General features: G+C 46.6%; 1 protein-coding gene across 7 annotated transcripts in view; it reads right to left on the bottom strand.

The window, feature by feature from the left end:
• Positions 1-26,810, bottom strand: part of LOC138681513 (heterogeneous nuclear ribonucleoprotein L-like) — a 193,298-nt gene that overhangs the window by 75,138 nt on the left and 91,350 nt on the right. For 4 of the 7 annotated variants that reach the window (XM_069769075.1, XM_069769076.1, XM_069769079.1 and 1 more), the window contains one exon: positions 3,972-4,028. The exons of the other annotated variants lie outside the window; for them this stretch is intronic. In XM_069769075.1, the coding sequence (XP_069625176.1) occupies positions 3,972-4,028 (57 nt within the window). The remainder of the gene's footprint in view (positions 1-3,971; positions 4,029-26,810) is intronic. 7 annotated transcript variants of the gene reach the window in all.

The following is a 26,810-nucleotide window of genomic DNA, read 5'->3' as shown; positions in this document are numbered from 1 at the left end:
TCCTGAGGTGGGACAGGACAGACGACACCCATTTGGAGGAGAAATGGATGCGAAAAAGCACGGGACAAGAGAGGGGTCCCTTGGGTGGAAGGGGTCGGAAAAAAAAACTCTTGTGCCCGTGAAGATACTACCTCCTTGAGCCAGGCATCCTTGACAGAGGCAAGCTAAGCTTCCCTGAAGAAAAGCAGATGACTGCTCACACCAGGGGATTTCCTCGGTGGCAGAGAAGCAACAAGCGGAGGAGAACTGGCAAGGCCTGCTCCTGGAGGATCTGTCTTGCACATTGTGGGGACGCCAGGAGGGTGTCGGTTTGAAGAAGTCCTTTCGCCTTTCCGGTCGTTCCTGCGGCCATTCTTGGAGAAAATAATCTTCCGCAGAAGAGAAGAGGTGAAAAGGACAACATTTTCGCTTGGGGGGAGGGCGCCATGGTTTAGCCTGAGAAAGAAGAACTTTTTTCCTGCAGTGGCCTCCATTATAATGTGGTCCAGATTGGTACCAAACAGGTAAGATCCCTGGGAGGGCAAACTGGTCAGAGACTTCTTAGAAGACAAGTCCACCTGCCACGCCTTTACCCAGATGGTTCTGTGGATGGCCACTATATTACTGGACGCTTGAGCTGCACAGGAGACGGCATCCAAAGATGCGGCCACTACATACTTTTTTTTTTTTTTTTAACTCTAACTTTATTGAAAGATTCCACAGGATAAAAGTTACAAGCATAGAACATCATAGTATAATTTCAGAATGATTCAAACATTTACCTTTATCCATTCAATAAAATAAAATGAACATAACATCACACTCTCGCCCACTATATACTTTGCTGCTTGGGAGATCTGGTTCGCCAAGTCAGCTAACTCATCAGGAGCAGCTCATGCAAGGATGCCTTGATGGAGTTGCTTAGCCCATGCAGTTATAGACTTTGACACCCACATGGTGGCAAATGAAGGGCATAAGGTGGAACCTGCCACTTCAAAGGCTGAGGTGGGAAACTACTTCTCGAGTGTGTTGTTGGGGTTGTTCAGTGAAGCTCCATCCGTGGAAGAGAGATGGGGGTGGCAGCATTAGTAGATAGTCTGGAAACTAGAGAGTCTACAGCCAGAGGAACAGTCCAATTTCAGTAAGATCTGAGGCGAAAGGACACAAGATACAAATCTGCTCCCCTCTCTGGAAATATGTGGTCGGGTTTTCCCTTTCTCTGGTGAGGACCTCCTCGAATTCCGTAGGAGAGAGGGGTGGGGAGCAAAAACTCTAGGAGTTAGCTTTGTCCGCCTGAACGAAACTGCTTGTTAACAGGGTTCTGTAGGGGCATCCTTGGCATTAAGGGTCTTGTTGACCGCCAAAATGAGACTCAACCATGTCACTCATGTTAGAGGCCTGTACGGGGTCCAAGTCAACTTTGGAACCCAAGTTCGAATTAGTCTCCATTGGCACGCCTGGGGAAGCCACCCACCAGACAGGCCAGGGGGAGATGGAGAGAGAGTGAGGAAGATCTGGAGGGACTCTTCTGCCTAGCCTGCTTAGAGCCACTACTGGTACCAGTATAAGGAGGCAAGGGTAGGTCATGGGTTACGCTGGCAGCGGATGAGAACAGGCAACTTGTTCAAAACGGATAGTAGGGTCTGAGACACACTGGTAAGATCGGCAACAGATTAAGAGAAGGAAGGATTGTTGCAATCCTGGGAGAGGAGAAAAGACTGACCTGAAGGAGTCTGCACTTACAAAAACAACAAACAGAACGACTGACAAGAGTAGCAGAAGTCGGAGGGCGGGAACGCTCTCCTTTACAATTAGGCATGACAGAAGTGAAGTAGACTCACTAATGCCAGAGTTTAGAAGACAGAAAAAAAAATTGCAGAGGAGAGTGTCAGTCTCTGGAGTGGAGCTTATCAACAGGAGAGCTGAGGTCCTGCGGGGATGAGGGCGCAGGAAGGCTGGCTGGAGAGGCTATTAGGAAGCTGCCTTAAGTGATGCTCCAGTGTCCAGATGCCGTAAAATGGTGGCCTCTGAGGGGAGGCGCAGTTTCCCGTGCCACTTGAGGAAGGGGGGCAGGTCTGTACCGGGCAAGAGAAAAGCCCGCATGATAAGGAAGAAAAGAGTGAGGACAAATGCTGCAGCTAAGCCTCAAAGAAGGTGGGGCCTAGAGTAAGAAAGGAAGCCGGCGAAGGGAGAAGGAGAGGAACGGAAGTCTAGAAGGTGCAGGAATGGCCTTATGCCCAAAGACCGACACACACACAGACCCCCCCTCTGAACTCCTAGAATATAGCAGGAACATTAAAAAATTAATACAGATTAATAAAGAGCTCCTGCAGGATGCGTCTTGCATAGGGGAACAGAAAGAGAGGTTCCTGTGGGAAAAAAAAGTACCTCTTCATTCCTGAAGAGGACTCAGACTACTAATCAGACGTCCGAACCTCACCGGAGAGCGGGACCTATGTACCTCCTGATACTGTCTGGCTCTGATAGGCGTGTTGGTAGGAGAGAAGAGCCAGGACCATCCTCCAGATCACCTGAACACATCTCGTGTGTTAGGGCTCTGCCGGATAGACAGATGAGGATATGGGGTGTCAGTCAACTCCCTACTCAATCTCTACGTGTGATACCACAGTGACTGTTCACACTGTTTCCGTCCAAGGTTAGAAGAGGAAACCTTCTATTAAAAAAAAAAAAAAAAAAAAAAAAGGGAAAATCATTACTGAAAAGTGTTGAAAAACGAGGGAGATATGGATCTAATGAAAGACCCATATTCGCCTCCTACTGGCACCAAGTTCTACTGTTTAGTTTATGCCAGTTGGTGGGGTGCACACTACTGGGGAAGAGCTTTTTTTTTGTGCATAGTGTCAGCAGCATATACCCATGGTTTAAGGTGTCCCCCAATGAAGCGACAGAGAAAAGAGGATATACCTATTCCCTCCCAATCATGGCAATATGTGTTTTTATTCATGTAGGGTCCTTCTGCTATTAAAAGTTATGTTTTAATTAGGATCCTTAGCTAGGGGATCTTTATTTGCCAATGGCAATCTGTGGAGTACGATTATTTCTACACATGATTCATAGACAATATTGAATAATATGTTGTTCATCATTTGGATATTATTAGGTCTATTGATCCTGTAATTTTCATGTTGCCACAACTTTTCCTTTTTCAGGGGCTTTCCGAGAATCCAAAGGAATGGTGTCCCTGACAAAATTCAAACTGCAGACCATCCTAGTCACGAGTCTGTGCAGGCTACAGACCAAAGATGTACATATTCCCAGAACTGCACCTCAACGGACAAGAGCTGCATCACACATACTTCAGTTGGCCTGGAACATGGCTGTCATATGTGATGAAATATATCTCTTACTTGCTGAGTACAAAGTGTTATCTCCCGCTTCTTCCTCCTCAATGCTTGTTTTCTAGTCGGTGTAGCAAGTCTCCTTGCAGAGTTAAAACATACATCTTCACATATCGCAGCTAATCACTCGGCCGCTTAAGCGGTAGGTGTGATACAGCTCATCAGTTGAGTCAAAGGTCTCAGGAGCTGTAGGTATTCAGCCAGCATCCTGTTATGATAAGTGAGTAGGATATAGGTAGCAGTTTAAATATCAAAGACTCAATTTTTTCTCACTCTTGGAAAGCCCCTTTAAAAATCAAAAATTAAAAGGTTGCCTAGTTTACTAGTGGAAGAATATGTGCGTTATGTAGTCTAAACAGAAGCAATCACTCCAGGCTCATTCAGCTAATAGCCATATACCCAACTCCACCAAAAACATGTCTAAGTAAATGAGGTGAAGGGAATAAACATGTCACCATAGAACACAGGATTTAACTAGAGCAAATCAGATGTTTTTGCTTAGAATGTCTTCACACATACAAATGTGGCAACGGGTTCTTTATACACCCCTACTAAACCAAATATAGGTGATCTTTAGGTAGTCAGTCTCATCACATCACTGCACTATTTAATGGAAATATAGAAGTAACATACTGTGAAACCGTAGTTGGTTTCCTTGAAATGGTGGTCTCTGTGGTCCATTTCCCTGGTCTGAAAGAGAAAATATCAAAGTTAACAACTGATCATAAAAAATATCAAAAAGAAGGCAGCACTCCAAAAATTTCAGGTGAAAAAAAGGTGAAGTTTTAATCGACCCACATCACTGCGCGACGTTTCGGCTCACTGAGCCTTTTTCAAGCAGTGGGTGTTAACAACAGTTGTGCTTTTATAGAGACAATTTGAATTAATTTGCATATTACAATTGCCATTAATGAATAAATAAACAAATAGTTGTACAATTTTCTATAACGTGCATATTATATAACCTTAATACAATCTCTGTGCTTATTAAAGTGCTACGTGCGATATTGCTTATAAAATCTCATACTTTCCCACTTTCTCCTTCATTCCACAAACTATCCTGTTAGTGTATATTATATTTGTAATAATCATATCTTGTAACTCTCACCCTGCCGCAATCCGGTGACTCCACATGGAGGACGCTATTTTCGCCGCTGTCGGCGTTCGTCTAGTTCTATTGCGCATGTCTGGAAACTCAATTACTCTGTCACAGAGTGTCGGCCAATGGAAGAACCAATAAGCTTTCATTTTAATGGCGCATGCGCACTACCATTATGTCAGTGCCGCAGCGCCATCTTTAATGTGGCAAAGCAATATATTATACCGCTATATGAGCTGCTGTTACGATCATATAGCAGCGCTCGTAGGGACATCTTTTTAAATTTAACTCAATAGATATTGCTAATTATATTTAAGCTGTAGAATATAAGAGTTACAAGATATGATTATTACAAATATAATATACACTAAGGATAGTTTGTGGAATGAAGGAGAAAGTGGGAAAGTATGAGATTTTATAAGCAATATCGCACGTAGCACTTTAATAAGCACAGAGATTGTATTAAGGTTATATAATATGCACGTTATAGAAAATTGTACAACTATTTGTTTATTTATTCATTAATGGCAATTGTAATATGCAAATTAATTCAAATTGTCTCTATAAAAGCACAACTCGTTAACACCCACTGCTTGAAAAAGGCTCAGTGAGCCGAAACGTCGCGCAGTGATGTGGGTCGATTTAAATTTCACCTTTTTTTCACCTGAAATTTTTGGAGTGCTGCCTTCTTTTTGTTATTTGGTATACATGTTGGATAAATGTTGGGACCATTTTATCCAGGGGGCTAGGCACCCACTACTGGTGAGCATTGTGCTGCAGTCTGGAACCCACAGAGAAGCTCCCAGGAGATCGCGGTATGCGTAAGCACTGAACGCACACCGCGATCTCCAACGGAGAGGCAGGGACGTGCCAGGAGGGTGAGTATAAGCTATATTCACCTGTCCTGTTCCAGGGTTGCGTGCCGCTCTCTTCCGGGTCCTCTGCCTGTGACGTTCACAGTTCAAAGGGCGCGATGACGCGCTTAATGCGCGCCGCCCTCTGACTGAACAGTCACAGCCAGAGGACCCGGAACACGGAGCGGCACGCAGCGCTGGAACGGGACAGGTGAATATAGCAAGTGTCGGGGGCCTGAGCTAGCGGCGACTCCGGCAGGCCCCCCAGCACTTGGCGCCCAGCGACGATAGGCGAGTATGTTTTTTTTTTATATATCGCAGCAGCATACGGGGCATATAATACAATGGAGCATCTTATGGGGCCATCAACATTTATGGAGCCGTGTACGGGGCATATATCATGGAGCATCTTATGGGGGCCATAAACCTTTATGGAGAAGCATACGGGCATACACTATGGAGCATCTTATGGGGGCCATCAACCATAATGGAGCAGCATATGAGGCATATACTATGGAGCATCTTATGGGGGCCATCAACCATAATGGAGCAGCATATGAGGCATATACTATGGAGCAACTTATGGGGGCCATCAACCATAATGGAGCAGCATATGAGGCATATACTATGGAGCATCTTATGGGGCCATCAACCTTTATGGAGCAGTGTACGGGGCATATACTATGGAGCATCTTATGGGGGCTATCAACTTTAATGGAGCAGCGTATGGGGCATATGGATGGGAGCAGCAAATTACAGAATGGTGGCGCAGGATGGCAGCAGCACATGACAGAACGGGGGTGCAGGATGGAAGCAGCACATGACAGGATGGGGGCAGCACATGTGAGAATGGAGGTGCAGGATGGGTGCAGCACATGTCAGAATGGAGGCGCAGGATGGGTGCAGCACATGTCAGAATGGAGGTGCAGGATGGGTGCAGCACATGTCAGAATGGAGGCGCAGGATGGGTGCAGCACATGTCAGAATGGAGGCGCAGGATGGGAGCAGCACGTGTCAGAATGGGGGCGCAGCACATGACAGGATGGGGGCACAGGATGGAGCAGCTCATGACAGAATGGGGACGCAGGATGGAGCAGCACATACCAGGATGGAGACCATATACCAATATAAATGCTCACCACCCGGGCGTAGAACGGGTTCAATAGCTAGCATACATATACACACACTAGATGGTGGCCCGATTCTAACGCATTGGGTATTCTAGAATATGTATGTATATAGCAGCCACATAGTATATAGCAAAGGCCACGTAGTATATCGGAGCCATGTAGTATATAGCAGACAAATACAACATGGCCTGTGCTATACTATGTGACTGCTATATACATACATATTGCAGAATACCCGATGCGTAAATAAAGGCCACGCAATATATAACAGTGGCCACGCAGTATATAACACAGCCCAAACAGTATATAACACAGCCCACGCAGTATATAGCAGCCACGCAGTATATAACACAGGCGACGTAGTATATAACACAGGCCACGCTGTATATAACACTGGCCACGTAATATATAACAGTCCACGCAGTATATAACACCCCACTTAATATATAGCACAGCCCACATAGTATCTAACACTGGCCAGGTAGTATATAGCAGCCACGTGGTATATAACACAGCCCACGCAGTATACAACACTGGCCCCGTAATATATAACACAGCCAATGCAGTATATAACACTGGCCACGTAATATATAGCACGGCCCACACAGTACATAACGGCCCACGCAGTACATAACAGCCCACATAGTATCTAACACAGCCCACGTAGTATATAGCAGTGTGGGCACCATATCCCTGTTAAAAAATAATTAAAATAAAAATATACTCACCCGCCGGGATCCAATCCAGCGAAGCGCTGGCGATGTGTGCGCGGCTGCCACCATCTTCCGTTCCAGAGATGCATTGCGAGACCGCTAAGTCTTCTGGGTAATTTCGCAATGCATCTCTGGAACGGAAGATGGCGGAGGCCGCGCGCAGCTCGGCGGTCTACGGAAGGTGAGAATAGCAGGTTTTTTGTTTTTTTATTATTTTTAACATTACATCTTTTTACTATTGAAGTTGCATAGGCAGCTTCAATAGTAAAAAGTTGGGGACACACAGCGCTAATAGCAGCGGTAATGGAGTGCGTTACCCGCAGCATAACGCGGTCTGTTACCGCTGGCATTAACCCTGTGTGAGCGGTGACTGGAGGGGAGTATGAGGGCGCCAGGCACTGACTGCAGGGGAGTAGGGAGGGACTAATCGGACTGTGCCCGTCGCTGATTGGTCGCGGCAGCCATGACAGGCAGTTGGCGAGCAATCAGCGACGCGGGATTTCCGTTAAGTTGCAGACAGAAAGACGGAAGTACCCCTTAGACAAATATATATAGTACACACACTAGATGGTGGCCCGATTCGAACGCATCGGGTATTCTAGAATATGCAAGTCCACGTACAGTTAGGTCCATATATATTTGGACAGAGACAACATTTTTCTAATTTTGGTTATAGACATTACCACAATGAATTTTAAATAAAACAATTCAGATACAGTTGAAGTTCAGACTTTCAGCTTTCATTTGAGGGTATCCACATTAAAATTGGATGAAGGGTTTAGGAGTTTCAGCTCTTTAACATGTGCCACCCTGTTTTTAAAAGGACCAAAAGTAACTGGACAATTGACTCCAAGTCTATTTCATGGACAGGTGTGGGCAATCCATTCGTTATGTCATTCTCAATTAAGCAGATAAAAGGCCTGGAGTTGATTTGAGGTGTGGTGCTTGCATTTGGAAGGTTTTGCTGTGAAGTAAACATGCGGTCAAAGGAGCTTTCCATGCAGGTGAAACAAGCCATCCTTAAGCTGTGATAACAGAAAAACCCATCCGAGAAATTGCTAAAATATTAGGAGTGGCAAAAATCTACATCTACAATTTGGTACATCCTGAGAAAGAAAGCACTGGTGAACTCATCAATGCAAAAAGACCAGGAGCCCACGGAAGACAACAGTGGTGGATGGTCGCAGAATAATATCCTTGGTGAAGAGAAACCCCTTCACAACAGCCAACCAAGTGACCAACACTCTCCAGGAGGTAGGCGTATCAATATCCAAATCTACCATAAAGAGAAGACTGCATGAAAGTAAATACAGAGCGTTCACTGCACGGTGCAAGCCACTCATAAGCATCAAGAATAAAAAGGCTAGACTGGACTTTGCTAAAAAACATCTAGAAAAGCCAGCACAGTTCTGGAAGAACATTCTTTGGACAGATGAAACCAAGATCAACCTCTACCAGAATGATGGAAAGAGAAAAGTATGGCAAATGCGTGGTACAGCTCATGATCCAAAGCATACCACATCATCTGTAAAATACGGCAGAGGCAGTGTGATGGCTTGGGCATGCATGGCTGCCGGTGGCACTGGGTTACTAGTGTTTATTGATGATGTGACACAGGACAGAAGCAGCCGAATGAATTCTGAGGTATTCAGAACCATACTGTGTGCTCGTATCCAGCCAAATGCAGCCAAACTGATTGGTCATCGTTTCATACTACAGATGAACAATGACCCAAAACATAAACCCAGGCCACCCAGGAGTTTATTAAAGCAAAGAAGTGGAATATTCTTGAATGGCCAAGTCAGTCACCTAATCTGAACCCAACTGAGCATGCATTTCACTTGTTAAAGGGAACCTGTCACCCCGTTTTTTGAGATTGAGCTATAAATACTATTAAATAGGGCCTGCGCTGTGTGTTCCTATAGTGTATGTAGTGTACCCCGATTCCCCATGTATGCTGAGAAATAACTTACCAAAGTCGCCGTTTTCGCCTGTCAATCAGGCTGGTCAGGTCGGGAGGGCGTGGTGACATCGCTGGTTCTTCCTCAGCTTTACGTTGGTGGCGTAGTGGCGAACAAGCAGCGCGCGATCTGCGCTGTCATCCCTTTCGTCGGTGGGGGCGGCCATCTTCCTGGGGCCGCGCGTGCGCAGATCGAGTGCTCTGCTGCACGGGGCTTCAGGAAAATGGCCGCGGGATGCCGCGCGTGCGCATTAGAGATCGCGGCGGCCATTTTCCCAAAGCCGAGATGCAAACTCGGCTTTGGGAAAATGGCCGCCGCGATCTCTAATGCGCACGCGCGGCATCCCGCGGCCATTTACCTGAAGCCCCGTGCAGCAGAGCGCTCGATCTGCGCACGCGCGGCCCCAGGAAGATGGCCGCCCCCACCGACGAAAGGGATGACAGTGCAGATCGCGCGCTGCTTGTTCACCACTACGCCACCAACGTAAAGCTGAGGAAGAACCAGCGATGTCACCACGCCCTCCCGACCTGACCAGCCTGATTGACAGGCGAAAACGGCGACTTTGGTAAGTTATTTCTCAGCATACATGGGGAATAGGGGTACACTACATACACTATAGGAACACACAGCGCAGGCCCTATTTAACAGTATTTATAGCTCAATCTCAAAAAACGGGGTGACAGGTTCCCTTTAAAGACTAAACTTCAGACAGAAAGGCCCACAAACAAACAGCAACTGAAAACCACCGCAGTAAAAGCCTGGCAGAGCATCAAAAAGGAGGAAACACAGCGTCTGGTGATGTCCATGAGTTCAAGACTTCAGGCAGTCATTGCCAACAAAGGGTTTTCAACCAAGTACTAAAAATGAACATTTTATTTAAAATTATTGAATCTGTCCAATTACTTTTGGTCCCTTTAAAAACAGGGTGGCACATGTTAAAGAGCTGAAACTCCTAAACCCTTCATCCAATTTTGATGTGGATACCCTCAAATGAAAGCTGAAAGTCTGAACTTCAACTGCATCTGAATTGTTTTGTTTAAAATTAATTGTGGTAATGTCTGTAACCAAAATTAGAAAAATGTTGTCTCTGTCCAAATATATATGGACCTAACTGTAGCATATTGCACAGTCCACGTAGCATATTGCCCAGCCACGTAGCATATTGCCCAGCCACGTAGCATATTGCCCAGCCACGTAGCATATTGCCCAGCCACGTAGCATATTGCCCAGTCACGTAGCATATTGCCCAGTCACGTAGCATATTGCCCAGCTACGTAGCATATTACCCAGTCACGTAGCATATTGCCCAGTCACGCAGTATATTGCACAGCCACGCAGTATATTGCACAGCCACGTAGTATATTGCACAGTCACGTAGTATATTGCACAGCCACGTAGTATATTGCACAGCCACGTAGAATACAGCACAGAGCCACGACATATGCAGCACAGACACGTAGTATACTGCCCAGTCAAGTAGTATATTGGCCAGCCACATAGTATATTGCCCAGCCACGTATGTAACAGGTTAAAAAATAAAAAAAACATACTCGCCTACCGAGGGCGCCTTGTAGTCCTCTCGCCTGTGTGCGGTGCACGCGGCAGGCTCCGGTCCCTGGGTTGCTATGAGCGCAGGTCCTGTGATGTCGCGGTCACATGACCATGATGTCATGGAAGGTCCTTCTCGCATAGCATCCTTGGCACCGGAGCCTGCCACTTGGACTGCCGAGGACACCGCGCACGTCGGAGGGTGAGAATAACGTTTTTTTTATTATTTGTAACATTAGATCTTTTTACTATTGATGCTGCATACACATCAATAGTAAAAAGTTGGTCACAGGGTTAAGAGCTGCGTTAATGGAGTGCGTTGCACCGCGGTCCATTAACGCTGCTATTAACCCTGTGTGAGGGCTGACTGGAGGGAAGTATGGAGCGGGCACTGACTGCGGAAAGGAAAGAGCAGCCATGTTGCCACCGGACTGTGCCCGTCGCTGATTGGTCGTGACAATGGTCGTGGGCGTTTTGCCACAACCAATCAGCGACTTGGATTTCCATGACAGACAGAGGCCGCGACCAATGAATATCCGTGACAGAAAGAAAGACAGACGGAAGTGACCCTTAGACAATAATATAGTAGATGTGTATATGTATATCTATATATACACACATATACATACACACTAGATGGTGGCCCGATTCTAACGCATCGGGTATTCTAGAATATGCATGTCCACGTAGTATATTGCCCAGCCACGCAGTATATTGCACAGCGACGTAGTATATTGCCCAGCCGCGTAGTATATTGCACAGCGACGTAGTATATTGCCCAGCGACGTAGTATATTGCCCAGCGACGTAGTATATTGCCCAGCCGACGCGACCAATCAGCGACATTGGCACGGGATTTAAATCACGAAGCGCGATTGGTCGTGCCCAGCCGGCGCGACCAATCAGGGAAGCGGGATTTAAATCCCGAGCCAATGTCACTGATTGGTCGCGCTGGGTGGCCTCGACCAATCAGTGAAGCGGTGGGAACGGAGATTCGCAAGCTGCAGGAAAAGCTGCTGCGGAGGCAACGGAAGGTGAGAATGTAATGATTTTTTATTATTTTCCTGACTGCTTGCGCCCAGCCGGCGCGACATTGGCGCGGGATTTAAATCCCGCTTCCCTGATTGGTCACATCCAGCAGGCGCGAACAATTAGGGAAGCGGGATTTAAATCCCGCGCCAATGTCGCTGATTGGTCGCGCCGGCTGGGCGTGACCAATTAGGGAAGTGGGATTTAAATCCCGCACCAATGTCGCTGATTGGTCCCGCCGGCTGGGCGCGACCAATCAGGGAAGCGGGATTTAAATCCTGCGGCAATGTCGCTGATTGGATCCTTAACTTTAATATGGGTAATTCTTTATTCAAGCACTCTAAAAATCTTCATGGCTCGGGGGTGTGCTAAGAAAAGAGTGTGTCGGTACCTGCACACTGTTTTCTTAGCACACCCCCGAGCCATGAAGATTTTTAAAGTGCTTGAATAAAGGATTACCCATTTTAAATATAAAGATCGGTGAGTGCTATTACATTCTTTCTTCTATGGATTTGGCATGCATCTCTGACGTTTTGGCTTAAGCACCCGAGATCCGAAGGCAAGCTTCTATTGCAACACGGGCGCAGTGGTTAGCACAGCAGCCTTGCAGCGCTGGGGTCCTGGGTTCGAATCCCACCCAGGACAACATCTGCAAAGAGTTTGTATGTTCTCTCCGTGTTTGCGTGGGTTTCCTCCGGGCACTCCTCCCACATTCCAAAGACATACTGATAGGGAATCTAGATTGTGAGCCCCATGAGGGACAGTGATGATAATGTGTGCAAAACTGTAAAGCGCTGCGGAATATGTTAGCGCTATATAAAAATAAAGATTATTATTTATTTATTGCAACCAGAGGTGCTACGCACCATTACTCAGATGTACTGACTGTGCTGTCTACTTTATCTCTGATGAATATTATTAATATTTATGCCACGCTGAATGCACTTGGGCAAGCAAATCATCAAAATACGCTAGCAGCTCCCTTTGCAATTGCCAAGAAATGCAGTCCCAGATGTGCTCAATAAGAGAAGTCCAGAGACGCTGTAGACCATAGTAGCAAGATTAGATCACACATGGTACGGCCACTTCTCTATAGTGACCAGGACTCAGTTTTCAGCACAATAGCAGGCCGCATGTTGCTTGTGCTGCTGTGAGCAGCCTACATGGCCTAAACATATTACTGCAGTGTCCAGTGTCTTCACTTATCTCCCATAAAGCACATATGGGATGTCACTGATTAGCGTGCCTAAGTGCATTCAGAGTGGCAGAACAATCCTCGGGAAACCATGAATTTCCTGAAAGCATGCCATGTTATGTAAATGTATTTCTGCTCATGACTTCTAGAAAATACTGAATAAAGCTTTGTTTATACACTGCTCAAAAAACAAAGGGAACACTAAAATCCCACATTCTAGATATCACTGAATTAAATATTCCAGTTGTAAATCTTTATTCATTACATAGTGGAATGCGTTGAGAAGAATAAAACATAAAAATGATCAATGTAAATCAAAATGAATATCCCATGGAGGTCTGGATTTGGAATGATACTCAAAATCAAAGTGAAAAATCAAATTACAGGCTGATCCAACTTCAGTGGAAATGCCTCATGACAAGGAAAAGATGCTCAGTAGTGTGTGTGGCCATCAAGTGCCTATATGACCTCCCTATAACGCCTGGGCATGCTCCTGATGAGGCGGCGGATGGTCTCCTGAGGGATCTCCTCCCAGACCTGGACTAAAGCATCCTGGACAGTCTGTGGTGTGACGTGACGTTGGTGGATGGTGCGAGATGTGATGTCCCAGTTGTGTTCAATCGGATTCAGGTCTGGGGAACGGGCAGGCCAGTCCATAGCTTCAATGCCTTCATCTTGCAGGAACTGCTGACACACTCCAGCCACATGAGGTCTGGCATTGTCCTGCATTAGGAGGAACCCAGGGCCAACCGCACCAGCATATGGTCTCACAAGGGGTCAGAGGATCTCATCTCGGCACCTAATGGCAGTCAAGCTACCTCTGGCGAGCATATAGAGGGCTGTGTGGCCCTCCAAAGAAATGCCACCCACACCATTACTGACCCACTGCCAAACCGGTCATGATGAAGGATGTTGCACGCAGCAGATTGCTCTCCACCGCGTTTCCAGATTGTCACATGTGCTCAGTGTGAATCTGCTTTCCTCTGTGAAGAGCACAGGGATCCAGTGGCGAATTTGCCAATTCTAGTCTGTAGCAAACAACAAGCGTCCTGCACGGTGTTGGGCTGTGAGCACAACCCCCATGGATGTCGAGAACTCAGACAATCCTCATGGGGTCTGTTTATAACCGTTTGTGCAGACACATGCACATTTGTGGCCTGCTGGAGGTAATTTTACATGGCTCTGGCAGTGCTCCTCCTTGCATAAAGGCTGATGTAGCGGTCCTGCTTCTGGGTTGTTGCCCTCCTACAGCCCTCTCCATGTCTCCTGGTGTACTGGCCTGTCTCCTGGTAGCGCCTCCAGCCTCTGGACACTATGCTGACAGACACAGCAAACCTTCTTGCCACAGCTCGCATTGATGTGACATCCTGGATGAGCTGCACTAGCTGAGCCACTTGTGTGGGTTGTAGAGTCCGTCTCATGCTACTATGAGTGTGAAAGCACAACCAACATTCAAAAGTGACCAAAACATCAGCCAGAAAGCATTGGAACCGAGATGTGGTCTGTGGTCCCCAACTGCAGAACCACTCATTTATTGAGGGTGTCTTGATAATTGCCAATAATTTCAATCTGTTGTTTATTCCATTTGCACAACAGCATGTGAAATTGATTGTCAAACAGTGTTGCTTCCTAAGTGGACAGTTTGATTTCATAGATGTTTGATTTACTTGGAGTTATATTCTGTTTAAGTGTTCCTTTTATTTTTTTGAGCAGTGTATATATGGTAAACAAACAATAGGTCATTTTAGCCACACTAATGGGGGACACAACAATAGGGACCTTTAGTCAACAAGTCTTTATAGTCAGATTAATATCAGGGTACAAATTACATATGTTAAGTGTTCCCTTTATTCTCTTGAGCAGTGGTAATTTGGATATCATCATCATCATCATATCTGATCCTGTGATTTTCAGAATTCCACAACTTTTCCTTCTCTAGTAATAGAAATCTACAAAAGTAACATACTGTGAAACGGTGGATGGTTTCCTTGAAAGGGTTGTCTCTGGGGTACATTGCCCTGGTCTGAAAGAGTAAAGTATTAAAGGTAACCATAGGTGGCCTGAGAGTCCATGTGAGCGGACGTGCGGCTGTGAGCTCCCGCCGCTGTATATTGTAAAATCCTGCAGAGCCGCTGCTGTTTGGTCCCTGCGGGGGCTTACTGGCTGCGGGGAGACTTGGAGAGGCCGGCGGTGCTGTTCGGTAGCGCTGGAACCGACGAACATGACCAGGAGACGGCAGAAGGACGCGGGAGCCGGGGATGCAGGCGCAATCCAAGATGGCGCCGACTTGAGGGAAAAGGCAGACAAGGAGAACGCCGCATGCAGAAAGCGCATGGAGGTAGCGGCAAAGCTCCAGCAGTTTGCGAGAGCGGAGGCCGCAGAGGAGGGAGCCGGAGCTGATACCGAAGAGGAGGAGGAGGAGGAGAGCCCAGCAGGAGAACATGAGGTACAACAGGGGAGAAAGGAGAGTAAAATGGCGGTGGCAGAAGGGGGACCCGAGGAAATGGCGCCAGAAGCTGAGCCTACCCTAAGAGACGTTTTTGCGCTAGTCTCTTCATGTAAACAATCTCTGACCAGACAGATACAGGAGGTTAAGGGGGACACAGCCCAGATAAACGCAGCCATGCAGAAGATTGACAAACGTGTGGGGGAGGTAGAGGAGAGAGTGAGCACTGCAGAAGATCATATAGTGCAGCTGCAAAAAGCAGAGAAAAAGTTCACTCAAGCAATAGCTGAATTGGCTGCGAAAAATGAGGACCTTGAGAACAGGTCCAGAAGAAATAATATTCGCATAGTGGGCATCCCTGAAAAAGCTGAAGGGAGGAATCCAACGGAATATATTGAAAAATGGCTGTTAGAGACATTTGGAGATATGGCGCTAACAAAAGTGTTCGCGGTAGAAAGAGCGCATAGGGTCCCGCCGAAACCACCTGTCCCTGGAGCGAATCCCCGTACCATGCTCGCCAAAATTCTAAACTATAGAGACAGAGACATTATACTGAGGAAGGCCAGAGACATGACGGATCTGACAGTTGAAGGCCAAAAGATTGCTATATACCCAGACTATTCTACTCTGGTGCAGAAACAACGGATGATGTTCACGGGTATCAAGAGACGGCTGAGGGAATTGGGTGTGCAGTATTCCATGATGTTCCCAGCAAGACTGAGGGTGGTGGCGTTTGATAAAATTCATTTTTTCCAGAAGCCGGAGGACGCTACCCAGTGGATCGATATTAATGCTAAAAAGCTTAAAGGAAAAGGAGACTGAAACTGTGGGAAGAGTCTGAAGTTGTTTACTTATCTGTCAGTTGGAAAAGAGTCATGTGATTGACAAACCAGGGGGTATGGGTGGTGAAGAAGGGAGCTGGATTGTATTAAGTTAAAGGGATGGTGTAATGGTTGCTGGGAAAGGGGGAGGAAGGGTATGCGGCATATTTTAAGTGTATGCAGGCTTCTTGTGTGTGCAAATAATTCTAAGTTAAAATGTTTTGAGAACGTTATTTTTCAAAATGTCTGAAATCCTGCTATGTACAGTGGTGGGAGGAGGGTTGGGAAGGTAATGCCAAACGGAGTGTTCGCTATGGGCGATGATGCCCCACTCTTGGAAAGAGGTGGAATGGTTAGATGTGAGGGGGGAAGGGTGGGAGGGGGAGTTGGGAGGGGTAGTTAGACAGCCTGAGCTCAAAATTGATGATACTTATAGTGAAGATGAGCCAAGTGATGGGGACCCGTTTTAAGATTTTGTGCTGGAATGTGAGAGGCCTAGGGGAGAAATCTAGACGTGCTGCGTGTTTGCAATATGCAAGAGACCAAAGGGCCTCAATGATATGCTTGCTGGAGACGCATTTGGTAAGGGAAAAAGTGGATGTTTTGAATAGAAGATGGATCCAGAAGGGATATCATTCTACCTTCTCCACGTATGCAAGAGGAGTCTCAATCTTGGTTCCAGCGGGAGTTCAGTATGAGGAGGTGAAGGTATATGTGGACGTGGAGGGACAGTATGTACTATTACGGTGTATACTGTATGGAGTGTTGCTGTGTGTTGCCGCGATGTATATTCCGCCTCCCTACTCTAGCAGGAAGATTAGAGAAGTAATGGAGCGAGTGGAAAAATGGGGACCGACACCGTTAATAATTATCGGAGATCTAAATAACATCTGTGATGAATATTGGGATAAAAATAAAAATACTCAGAATAGGTCGGAGGGACACATAACATTTGGCACCTATATACAGGAGATAGGTTTGATTGATCTGTGGAGGGTTAGACATGTGGGGGAGAGAGGGTACTCATGTTATTCACCGGCACATGCCACACTCTCTAGAATCGATATGGCTCTGGGTAACAGGATCTTGGACACACTGGTTGGGGAGGTGAGATATCTGCCAAGGGCCTTGTCGGACCATAGTCCAATTGAAGTAGAGGTTAGATTGGAGGGGGCTCGCTCGCTAAGTGGGAGAGAATGGAAGATTCATCCTAATTGGTTACAGAGTATTGAGTTGGAAAGTATAGGACGGGAGGTGGCGGAATTCTCTTAAATGATGGAAGCGCCGACGCTCTTACAGTTTGGGATGCAATGAAGGCGTACCTGAGGGGACTACTGTTTAGGGACATTAGTAGGTGTAAGCGGAAGACGAGAGAGGTAGAAAAAGCGGCAGTTGAGGAGTTGAAGGAAGCAGAGGATGGGATGGCCACACTGGGAACCCCTGAGGCAGAGAAAAGAATGAAAAACGCACAAGATCATTTGGAAAAAATTCTGCTAGGTAAAGCTGAGAGGAAACGAGATTTCCAAAGGGTATTGTTCTATCAGGAGGGAGAAACAGTGGGACATATGCTGTCGGTAGTGGCTGCTGCTCAGAGAGGTTCTTCATATATACACTCTTTGGATTCTGCTAGTGGAGGTAAAATAACGGAAACACCTGAAATTTTGAGAGCCTTTGCGGACTTCTATGCAGATTTGTATTCCTCTCGGGTTGGTGAATCGGTCGAGGATGCACCGACTTTCTTGGAAGGTCTGGATTTGCCGAGACTGAGTGAGGCAGATAGGGAGAGCCTTGAGGCCCCTATCACTGAGGAGGAATTGAGTCGGGCATTGATGTCTATGGCCAATGGGAAGGCGCCTGGGGTCGATGGGTTACCCGCTGAGATCTATAAAGGGTTGGCAGAAGTGTTGATTCCTAGATTAAAAATGGTATTGGAGGAAGCTAGGTCTTGTGGGCGCTTGCCAGCCTCTATGAGAGAGGCCATAATAGTGGTCATTCCAAAGGAGGATAAGGACTTGGGGAAACCGGAGTCGTACCGCCCAATTTCTTTACTAACAATTGATGTCAAGCTTCTGGCCAAGGTGTTGGCTCTCCGCCTCTCTAGTGTTATTGCGAGTCTGGTGCATTCGGACCAATCTGGCTTTATGCCGGATAGATCAACGGCGATCAATTTGCGGAGGTTATATGTAAATTTGCAGGTAGAGTCTGATAACTGTGGTCGAAGAGTGATTGTATCGCTAGATGCACACAAGGCGTTTGACAGCGTCGAATGGGGGTACCTCTGGCAGGTGCTGGAATGTATGGGGTTTGGCCCGCAGTTTGTGGCCTGGATACAGCTGTTGTACTCATTACCATCCGCCAGAATTAGAGTAAATGGGGAGCTATCTCGTCCTATAGGGCTGGCTAGGGGTACTATAATAATAATAATAATAATAATTTTTATTTATATAGCGCCAACATATTCCGCAGCGCTTTACAAATTATAGAGGGGACTTGTACATACAATAGACATTACAGCATAACAGAAATACAGTTCAAAACAGATACCAAGAGGAGTGAGGGCCCTGCTCGTAAGCTTACAAACTATGAGGAAAAGGGGAGACACGAGAGGTGGATGGTAACAATTGCTATAGTTATTCGGACCAGCCATAGTGTAAGGCTTGGGTGTTCATGTAAAGCTGCATGAACCAGTTAATTAATTTTTTTTTTTTTTTTTTTTTAATATAGGCCACACAGGGATCGTTAGGTTAATGCATTGAGGCGGTAGGCCAGTCTGAACAAATGAGTTTTTAGGGCACGCTTAAAACTGTGGGGATTGGGGATTAATCGTATTATCCTAGGTAGTGCATTCCAAAGAATCGGCGCAGCACGTGTAAAGTCTTGGAGACGGGAGTGGGAGGTTCTGATTATTGAGGATGCTAACCTGAGGTCATCAGCGGAGCGGAGGGCACGGGTAGGGTGGTAGACTGAGACCAGAGAGGAGATGTAGGGTGGTGCTGAGCCATGGAGTGCTTTGTGGATGAGGGTAGTAGTTTTGTACTGGATTCTTGAGTGGATGGGTAACCAGTGTAATGACTGGCACAAGGTAGAGGCATCGGTGTAACGGTTGGTGAGGAATATGATCCTGGCAGCAGCATTCAGGACAGATTGGAGCGGGGAGAGTTTGGTAAGAGGGAGGCCGATTAGTAGAGAGTTACAATAGTCCAGACGAGAATGAATAAGTGAAACAGTAAGAGTTTTTGCAGAGTCGAAAGTAAGAAAAGGGCGAATTCTAGAAATGTTTTTGAGATGCAGGTAAGAAGAGCGAGCCAGTGATCGGATGTGGGGGGTGAATGAAAGGTCAGAATCAAGGATGACCCCAAGGCAGCGGGCATGTTGCTTTGGAGTAATGGTGGAACCGCAAACGGAGATGGCAATGTCAGGCAAAGGTAGGTTAGTAGAGGGAGAAAACACGAGGAGTTCAGTTTTTGACAGGTTTAGTTTCAGATAGAGGGAGGACATGATGCTAGAGACAGCGGTAAGACAATCACTGGTGTTTTCTAATAAGGCAGGCGTGAGATCAGGAGAAGAAGTGTATAGTTGGGTGTCGTCAGCATAGAGATGGTACTGGAAGCCAAATCTACTGATTGTTTGTCCAATAGGGGCAGTATACAAAGAGAAGAGGAGGGGGCCTAGGACTGATCCTTGAGGAACCCCAACAGTAAGGGGAAGGTGAGAGGAGGAGGAACCAGCGAAACATACAGTGAAGGATCGGTCAGAGAGATAGGAGGAGAACCAGGAGAGAACGGTGTCCTTGAGGCCGATGGAGCGGAGCATAGTGAGGAGGAGCTGATGATCCACAGTATCAAATGCTGCAGAGAGATCCAAGAGAATTAGCATGGAGTAGTGACCATTAGATTTAGCTGTTAGTAGGTCATTAGAGACTTTAGTGAGGGCAGTTTCAGTAGAGTGTAAAGAGCGGAAACCAGATTGAAGAGGGTCGAGAAGAGAGTTATCTGAGAGATAGCGGGTAAGACTGGAGTGGACCAGGCGTTCGAGGAGTTTAGAGATGAAGGGAAGATTAGAGACAGGTCTATAATTAGCGGCACAGTTTTGGTCGAGGGATGGTTTTTTAAGTAATGGATGTATGATGGCATGCTTAAATGAGGAGGGAAAAATACCGGAAGTGAGGGAAAGGTTGAATATTTTTGTTAGGTGAGAGGTGACAGCCGGGGAAAGGGACTGGAGGAAATGTGACGGAATGGGGTCACTGGTGCAAGTGGTCGGGCGAGAAGATGCAAGGAGCCTGCTTACTTCTTCTTCTGTAACTGGTTCAAAGTCAGAGAGTGAACTAGATGCAGTGGGGGAGGGAGGACAGTGCATGGTATGAAGAGATTGGGAGATGATTTCCTGTCGAATATGGTCAATTTTTTCTTTGAAGTAATTGGCCAGATTGTCAGCACGGAGATCCGTGGTTGGGGCCTGCGCTCTTGGGTTGAGTAGGGACTGGAACGTGTCAAAGAGACGTTTAGGGTTATTGGACAGGGAGGTGATGAGCGTGTTGAAGTAGGTTTGTTTGGAGAGGTGAAGGGCAGAATTGTATGTCTTTAGCATGAACTTATAATGGATGAAATCTTCGGGTAGATTAGATTTTCTCCACAGACGTTCTGCGCACCTGGAGCACCGCTACTAGGCAGGGATGCCCGCTGTCACCCCTCCTGTTCGCGTTGGCTGTAGAACCTCTTGCTGCTAAGATTCGGCAGTCGGATGGGGTCCCTGGGTTTAGGTATGGCAAAGTAGAGGAAAAAATAGCGTTATATGCGGATGATGTTTTGCTGTTCCTGGAGGATCCAGACAATTCACTAAGAGGGGCCGTTGAAATTGTTGAGAGATTTGGTACTGTGTCGGGACTAACAATTAATTGGGATAAGACGGTTCTTTTTAGAGTGGATGACGTAGGAGAGAATGTGAGTGAGGATGTTGGGGATGAGAGGCTGAAGGTGGTTTCCCAATTTAAATATCTTGGAATATGGATTTCGGTGCCGGTGGCGGAGTTTCTGCAAAGAAATTTGACTCCTGTTATGGGGGTACTCAAGGCAAAGGTAGACGCCTGGAATAAGCTACATCTATCGGTCGTCGGTAGGGTAAACCTTATTAAAATGGTCCTTATGCCCAAAATTCTCTATGTTCTGCATAACGCACCAATTTGGATCCCTCGGGGGAAGTTCAGGCAGATTAATGCCCTCTTTAGAAGTTTGATATGGGGTAGACAATATCCACGTATTAGCTTGGAGACGCTTCAACGACCCAAGGAAGATGGTGGTTTGGCTTTGCCCAACCCGGAAATATACTTCCTTGCGGCCCAGAGCCAGCATTTGAAGGGCTGGGCGCGAGGGGCGTCATCCAGTGCAGTACAACAGCTATTGGAAGAGGTGACGGACCGACGACCGATGGCCAGGTGTTTGGAGGATGGCTCATTGGGCGCGCTGGGGAAAATATACCCAACCCTGTTCCTGATTCGTAAATTATGGAATAGATTAAGGCAGATTCGTGGGGTTACAGGGTTGACTAAATTCACACCGATATGGTCTAACCACAACTTAAAGGATTTTGAGGCCCTGGGAGGATTGATGGAATGGCAGAATAAGGGAATTTGCTTTGTTCACCAGATAATCCAGCAGCAGGAGCTGAAGTCCTTTTCCCAATTGCAGGAAGAATTTGGTTTGCGATCCACAGGGGAATATCAGTATGCGCAGATGAGACATGCCTTTAGAGCTCAGAATAAGAAGGTTGATATCAGGGTTCAAGATGATATAGTGTTGGAGTATGTGTGTGGTGAGGGTACTACAAGGGGAGTTATTTCCACTCTGTATAAGGACCTTATGCACACATTTCTGCTAGATTTCCCTATAAAGGCGAGAGCTAAGTGGGAGAGAGAAGTGGGGCCGATGGAAAATGAAACCTGGGAATCGGTGATGGAGTGGGTTCCGCGACTGTCCTTGAGTGAACCATATAGGCTCTCGCAGCTATACATTTTGCATAGGGTATATAAATCTCCGGAAGTGTTATACAAAGCGGGATTGCGTGCCAATTCTGAGTGTCCGAGGTGTGCGAGTGAGAAGGCAGGAATATATCACATGATGTGGACGTGTCCGAGACTGGCTGCCTTTTGGGTGGTGGTTTTGAGCCGGGTTGAAGCAGCATATAAGTGCAGAGTTGTTAGAGACCCGATAGTATGTGTGCTGGGATATGTGGAAGAAATTGGAGTTGACAATACTTGGAAGATTGCAATCGCTAGGCTACTCTACATGGCCAGGAAAGTAATAGCACGAAACTGGATAAACGCGGAACCACCTGTGAGAAGGGAATTTCTCCAATATGTTCAACATGGTCTAAAATTGGAAAAGGGGGTGTACAGTAAAAGGGGGAAAATAGAACTCTTTAATAAAATATGGTCTCCTTGGCTTGATTTGGATTGAGGAGTATAGGCGTCGTGTTTCCTAAGACCTGGAAGAGGATAAATTACATGAGGCAGATAATGCCTCGGTGGGGTGGAGATTGAGACTGAGCTGTCTTATGGGGGAGGGGGGTAGTTGGGGTAATGTTGGGGTTTATTAAAGTAAGAAAATGTGTATCTGATATAATGCAATGTAAATGGCATTCTGCTGTTCTCTTTTTTTTTTTTATATTGTTAATAAAAATCTATTTAAATCAAAAAAAAAAAAAAAAAAAAGGTAACCATAGACCATGAACAATATACCCCTCAACATTGAAATTACAACATCAAGAAGGAAAAGTTGTACAATTAAGTAAATCACAGAACGGATAGACGTGTTAATGATCTGCAAATGATGAAGAATGGAAATATTTTCAAAACCTCTCAAATTCATTCAGTATTGAGTGTAAGCTCCACGCACAGAAATACAAGCCCTTACATGTCATGACACGATATCAATGAGGTTATTAATAATTGTCTGGGGAATGTTCTGCCACGATGAATGCACTGGAGCAAGAAAATCATCAAGATCTGCTGCTGGCAGCTCCCTTGGCAATTGGCGAGTAATACCGTCCCAGATGTGCTTGATGAGAGACAAGCCTGGATATGTTGTGCACCATGGTAGCGCAGTTAGATCAGGCAAGTTACGACCATTTCTCTGTAGTATCTCAGGAACCATTTTTCAACTTGACAATGCTGCATGTTCCTTGTGCTACTGTGATCAGCCTACATGGCAAAGAAAAAAAAAAAAAAAATACTCCTGTGTTCTGCAGCATCTCCACACTTGTCTCCCATTAATGGCCGAGAGCATTCAGAGTGGTGGCATAACATTCCTCAGGAAACAATTAATAACCTCATTGATACCATGCTATGTTGTGAAACTATGTTTATTTCAACACAAATCAATACTGCTTCGCAGTCAGCATATAGTTATCTATAATATAACGGTAGCACTGTCCGAAGCCTTTATAGACTGCGCAAGCGTGACGCTCCTAGCGTTAGATTATAGACAGAGTGTCAGTATTGGAAGAAAAAACGGCACCGGAAAGCGCAGACTGCGCTGGCGCCGAGATCTGTGTCACAATCCCGCCCATATCACTTAGTTTCCACCCCCAGTGTCCCCACGCCCCGATTCCGGCCCATAAATGTCCCCCTGCTCCCGGAATCAGGGGACGTGGGGACACTGTGGACACGATCCTGCCTTCATGACGTTGCAGCAGATCATACCACAGCAATTACTTACGCCCCCTGATTCCGCATGAATATCCCCGTGCTCCCGGAATCGGCGCCTGCGCAGTCTGCGCTTTCCGGCACCATTTTCTTGAATACATACTACAGTGTCTTCCAGAAAATGGCGCCTCCTTCCCAGCATCTCCTCCCTCCCCACTTATCTCAGCTGAAGACTTTGCCTCATTTTTCAAGCAGAAGATTGATAGAGAGTTTTAGTCGACAACCCCCAGAGCCCTTCCTCCCAATTGCCCAGCCCTCTACCTCCAAAACCAACTTTTCTACTCTTTACAGATCGACTCTCCACTCTATTCTAAAGATCGCATCTCACCACATGTGCACTTGACCCGACCCCATCCGACTTCATCCCAAACCTTGCAGTGTCTTTATCCCAACCCATCTCTTCAACCTATCACTAACAACTGGTGTTTTCCCCTAAAGCTTTAAACATGCCTCAATCACACCTATCCTCAAAAAGCCCTCTCGACCCATCTTCTGTATCTAGCTGTCACCCTATATCACTTCTCCACAATGTCTCAAAACTACTGGAACAACACATCCATCTTGAATTGTCCTCCCATCTCTCTTCCTGCTCCTCTTCGACCGCTTAGGCCTCTTTCACACTTCCGTCTTTTTCCTCCCGTCGGAATCCGTTGAGTTTTGAAAAACAGGATCCTGCAAATTTTTCTGCAGGATCCTGTTTTCTCCCATAGACTTGTATTAGCGATGGCTTGTGATGGATGGCCATCAGTCGTGCACTGGAAAATAGCGGTCCGTCGTGCAGAGGAAACGTTCAGAGGAAGGTTTTTCTCCACGTCAGAAAATCGCTCAGCGACGGGTCCTGCGCCGTCCATCATTGGCTATAATGCAAGCCTATGGACGCAGGATCCCCCTCTCTCTCATTAAATTTCAGGTCCTACCACATTCGACGCATCCGTCACATTACTGGATGCGTTACATCAGTTTACCAATCTTTTCACGACGTCCGTCGATGCGTCACGCCGACGCATCATGACAGCCGTCTCAAGACGGAAGTGTGAAAGAAGCCTTACAATCTGGCTTCCGGTTACATCACTCCACTGAAACTGCCCTAACTAAGGTCACCAATGATCTATTAACTGCCAAGAGCAAGCGACACTACTCCGGTCCTCTGCCTTTGACACAGTGGACCATTGCCTATTACTACAGACCCTCTCATCCCTTGGCATCACAGACTTGGCCCTATTCTCGATCTCGTCATACCTAACAGACCGGACATTCAGCGTCTTCCACTCAGACCACCTCCTCACCCGGCCTCTTATCTGTTGGAGTCCCGCAAGGTTCAGTTCTAGGGCCCCTGCTCTTCTCTCTTTACACCTTTGGCCTGGGACAGCTCATAGAATCTCACGGCTTTCAGTATCATTTCTATGCTGACTACACACACATCTACATCTTTGGACCAGATATCACCAGCCTACTAACCAGAATCCCTCAATGTCTGTCTGCTATTTCATCCTTCTCCGCTAGATTTCTAAAACTTAACATGGACAAAGCAGAATTCATCACTTTTCCCCATCTCACGGGCCCCCCCAACAAACATATCCATTACAGTAAATGGCTGCTGTTGTGAATTCTGTGGCAGAGCTCCCTCCTGTGGTCACAAGTGGTACTTCGGCTGATTCTATGAGCTTCCGTTGGTGGAGGAGAGTGGTACTGCGGCTTCTGAGTTTCCTTCCTCAGGTGATGTGGTGAAGTCGTTAGGTGCTGCTCTATTTAACTCCACCTAGTGCTTTGATCCTGGCCTCCAGTCAATGTTCTAGTATTGGACTTGCTTCCTCCTGGATCGTTCCTGTGGCCTGCTGCTCTGCATAGCCAAGTTGCTCTTGTGTTATTTTTGTTTCCTGTTTTTTCTGTCCAGCTTGTTTTTTTTTTTTTTTTTCTTGCTTGCTGGAAGCTCTGGGACGCAGAGGGTGTACCTCCGTGCCGTTAGTCGGTACGGAGGGTCTTTTTGCCCCTTTTGCGTGGTTGTTTGTAGGGTTTTGTGTTGACCGCAAAGTCACCTTTCCTATCCTCGCTCTGTTCAGAAAGTAGGGCCTCACTTTGCTAAATCTATTTCATCTCTACGTTTGTCTTTTCATCTTAACTCACAGTCATTATATGTGGGGGGCTGCCTTTTCCTTTGGGGTATTTCTCTGAGGCAAGGTAGGCTTATTTTCTATCTTCAGGCTAGCTAGTTTCTCAGGCTGTGCAGAGTTTCATAGGGAGCGTTAGGCGCAATCCACGGCTGCCTCTAGTGTGGTTGGAGAGGATTAGGGATTGCGGTCAGCAGAGTTCCCACGTCTCAGAGCTCGTTCTATGTTTTTGGGTTATTGTCAGTTCACTGTATGTGCTCTGACTTCTATGTCCGTTGTGGTACTGAATTACCAGCCATAACAGGCTGCCCACTCTCCCCAGTCCCACAAGCTCGATGTCTCGGGGTAATCCTTGACACTGATCTCTCCTTCAAACCGCATATCCAAGCCCTTTCCACTTCCTGCCGCCTTCAACTCAAAAATATTTCATTATATACATTCCTAAACCAAGAATCTGCAAAAACCCTAGTCCATGCCCTCATCATCTCCCGCCTCGACTTCTGCAACCTCCTGCTTTGTGGCCTCCCCTCTAACACTCTCGCACCCCTCCAATCTATTCGAAACTCTTCTGCCCGACTAATCCATCTGTCCCCCCACTATTCCCGGCCTCTCCCCTCTGTCAATCCCTTCACTGGCTCCTCATTACCCAGAGACTCCAGTACAAAACCCTAACCATGACATACAAAGCCATCCACATCCTGTCTCCTCCATACATCTGTGACCTCGTCTCCCGATACTTACCTGCACGCAACCTCCGATCCTCACAAGATCTCCTTCTCTACTCCCCTCATCTCTTCTTCCCACAATCGCATACAAGATTTCTCTCGCGCATCCCTCCCTACTCTGGAATGCTCTACCACAACATAT

Source organism: Ranitomeya imitator, chromosome 5 (genome assembly GCF_032444005.1).
Source record: "Ranitomeya imitator isolate aRanImi1 chromosome 5, aRanImi1.pri, whole genome shotgun sequence".
Taxonomy (NCBI): Eukaryota; Metazoa; Chordata; class Amphibia; order Anura; family Dendrobatidae; genus Ranitomeya; species Ranitomeya imitator.
This window is presented reverse-complemented; position numbering and strand designations above follow the sequence as displayed.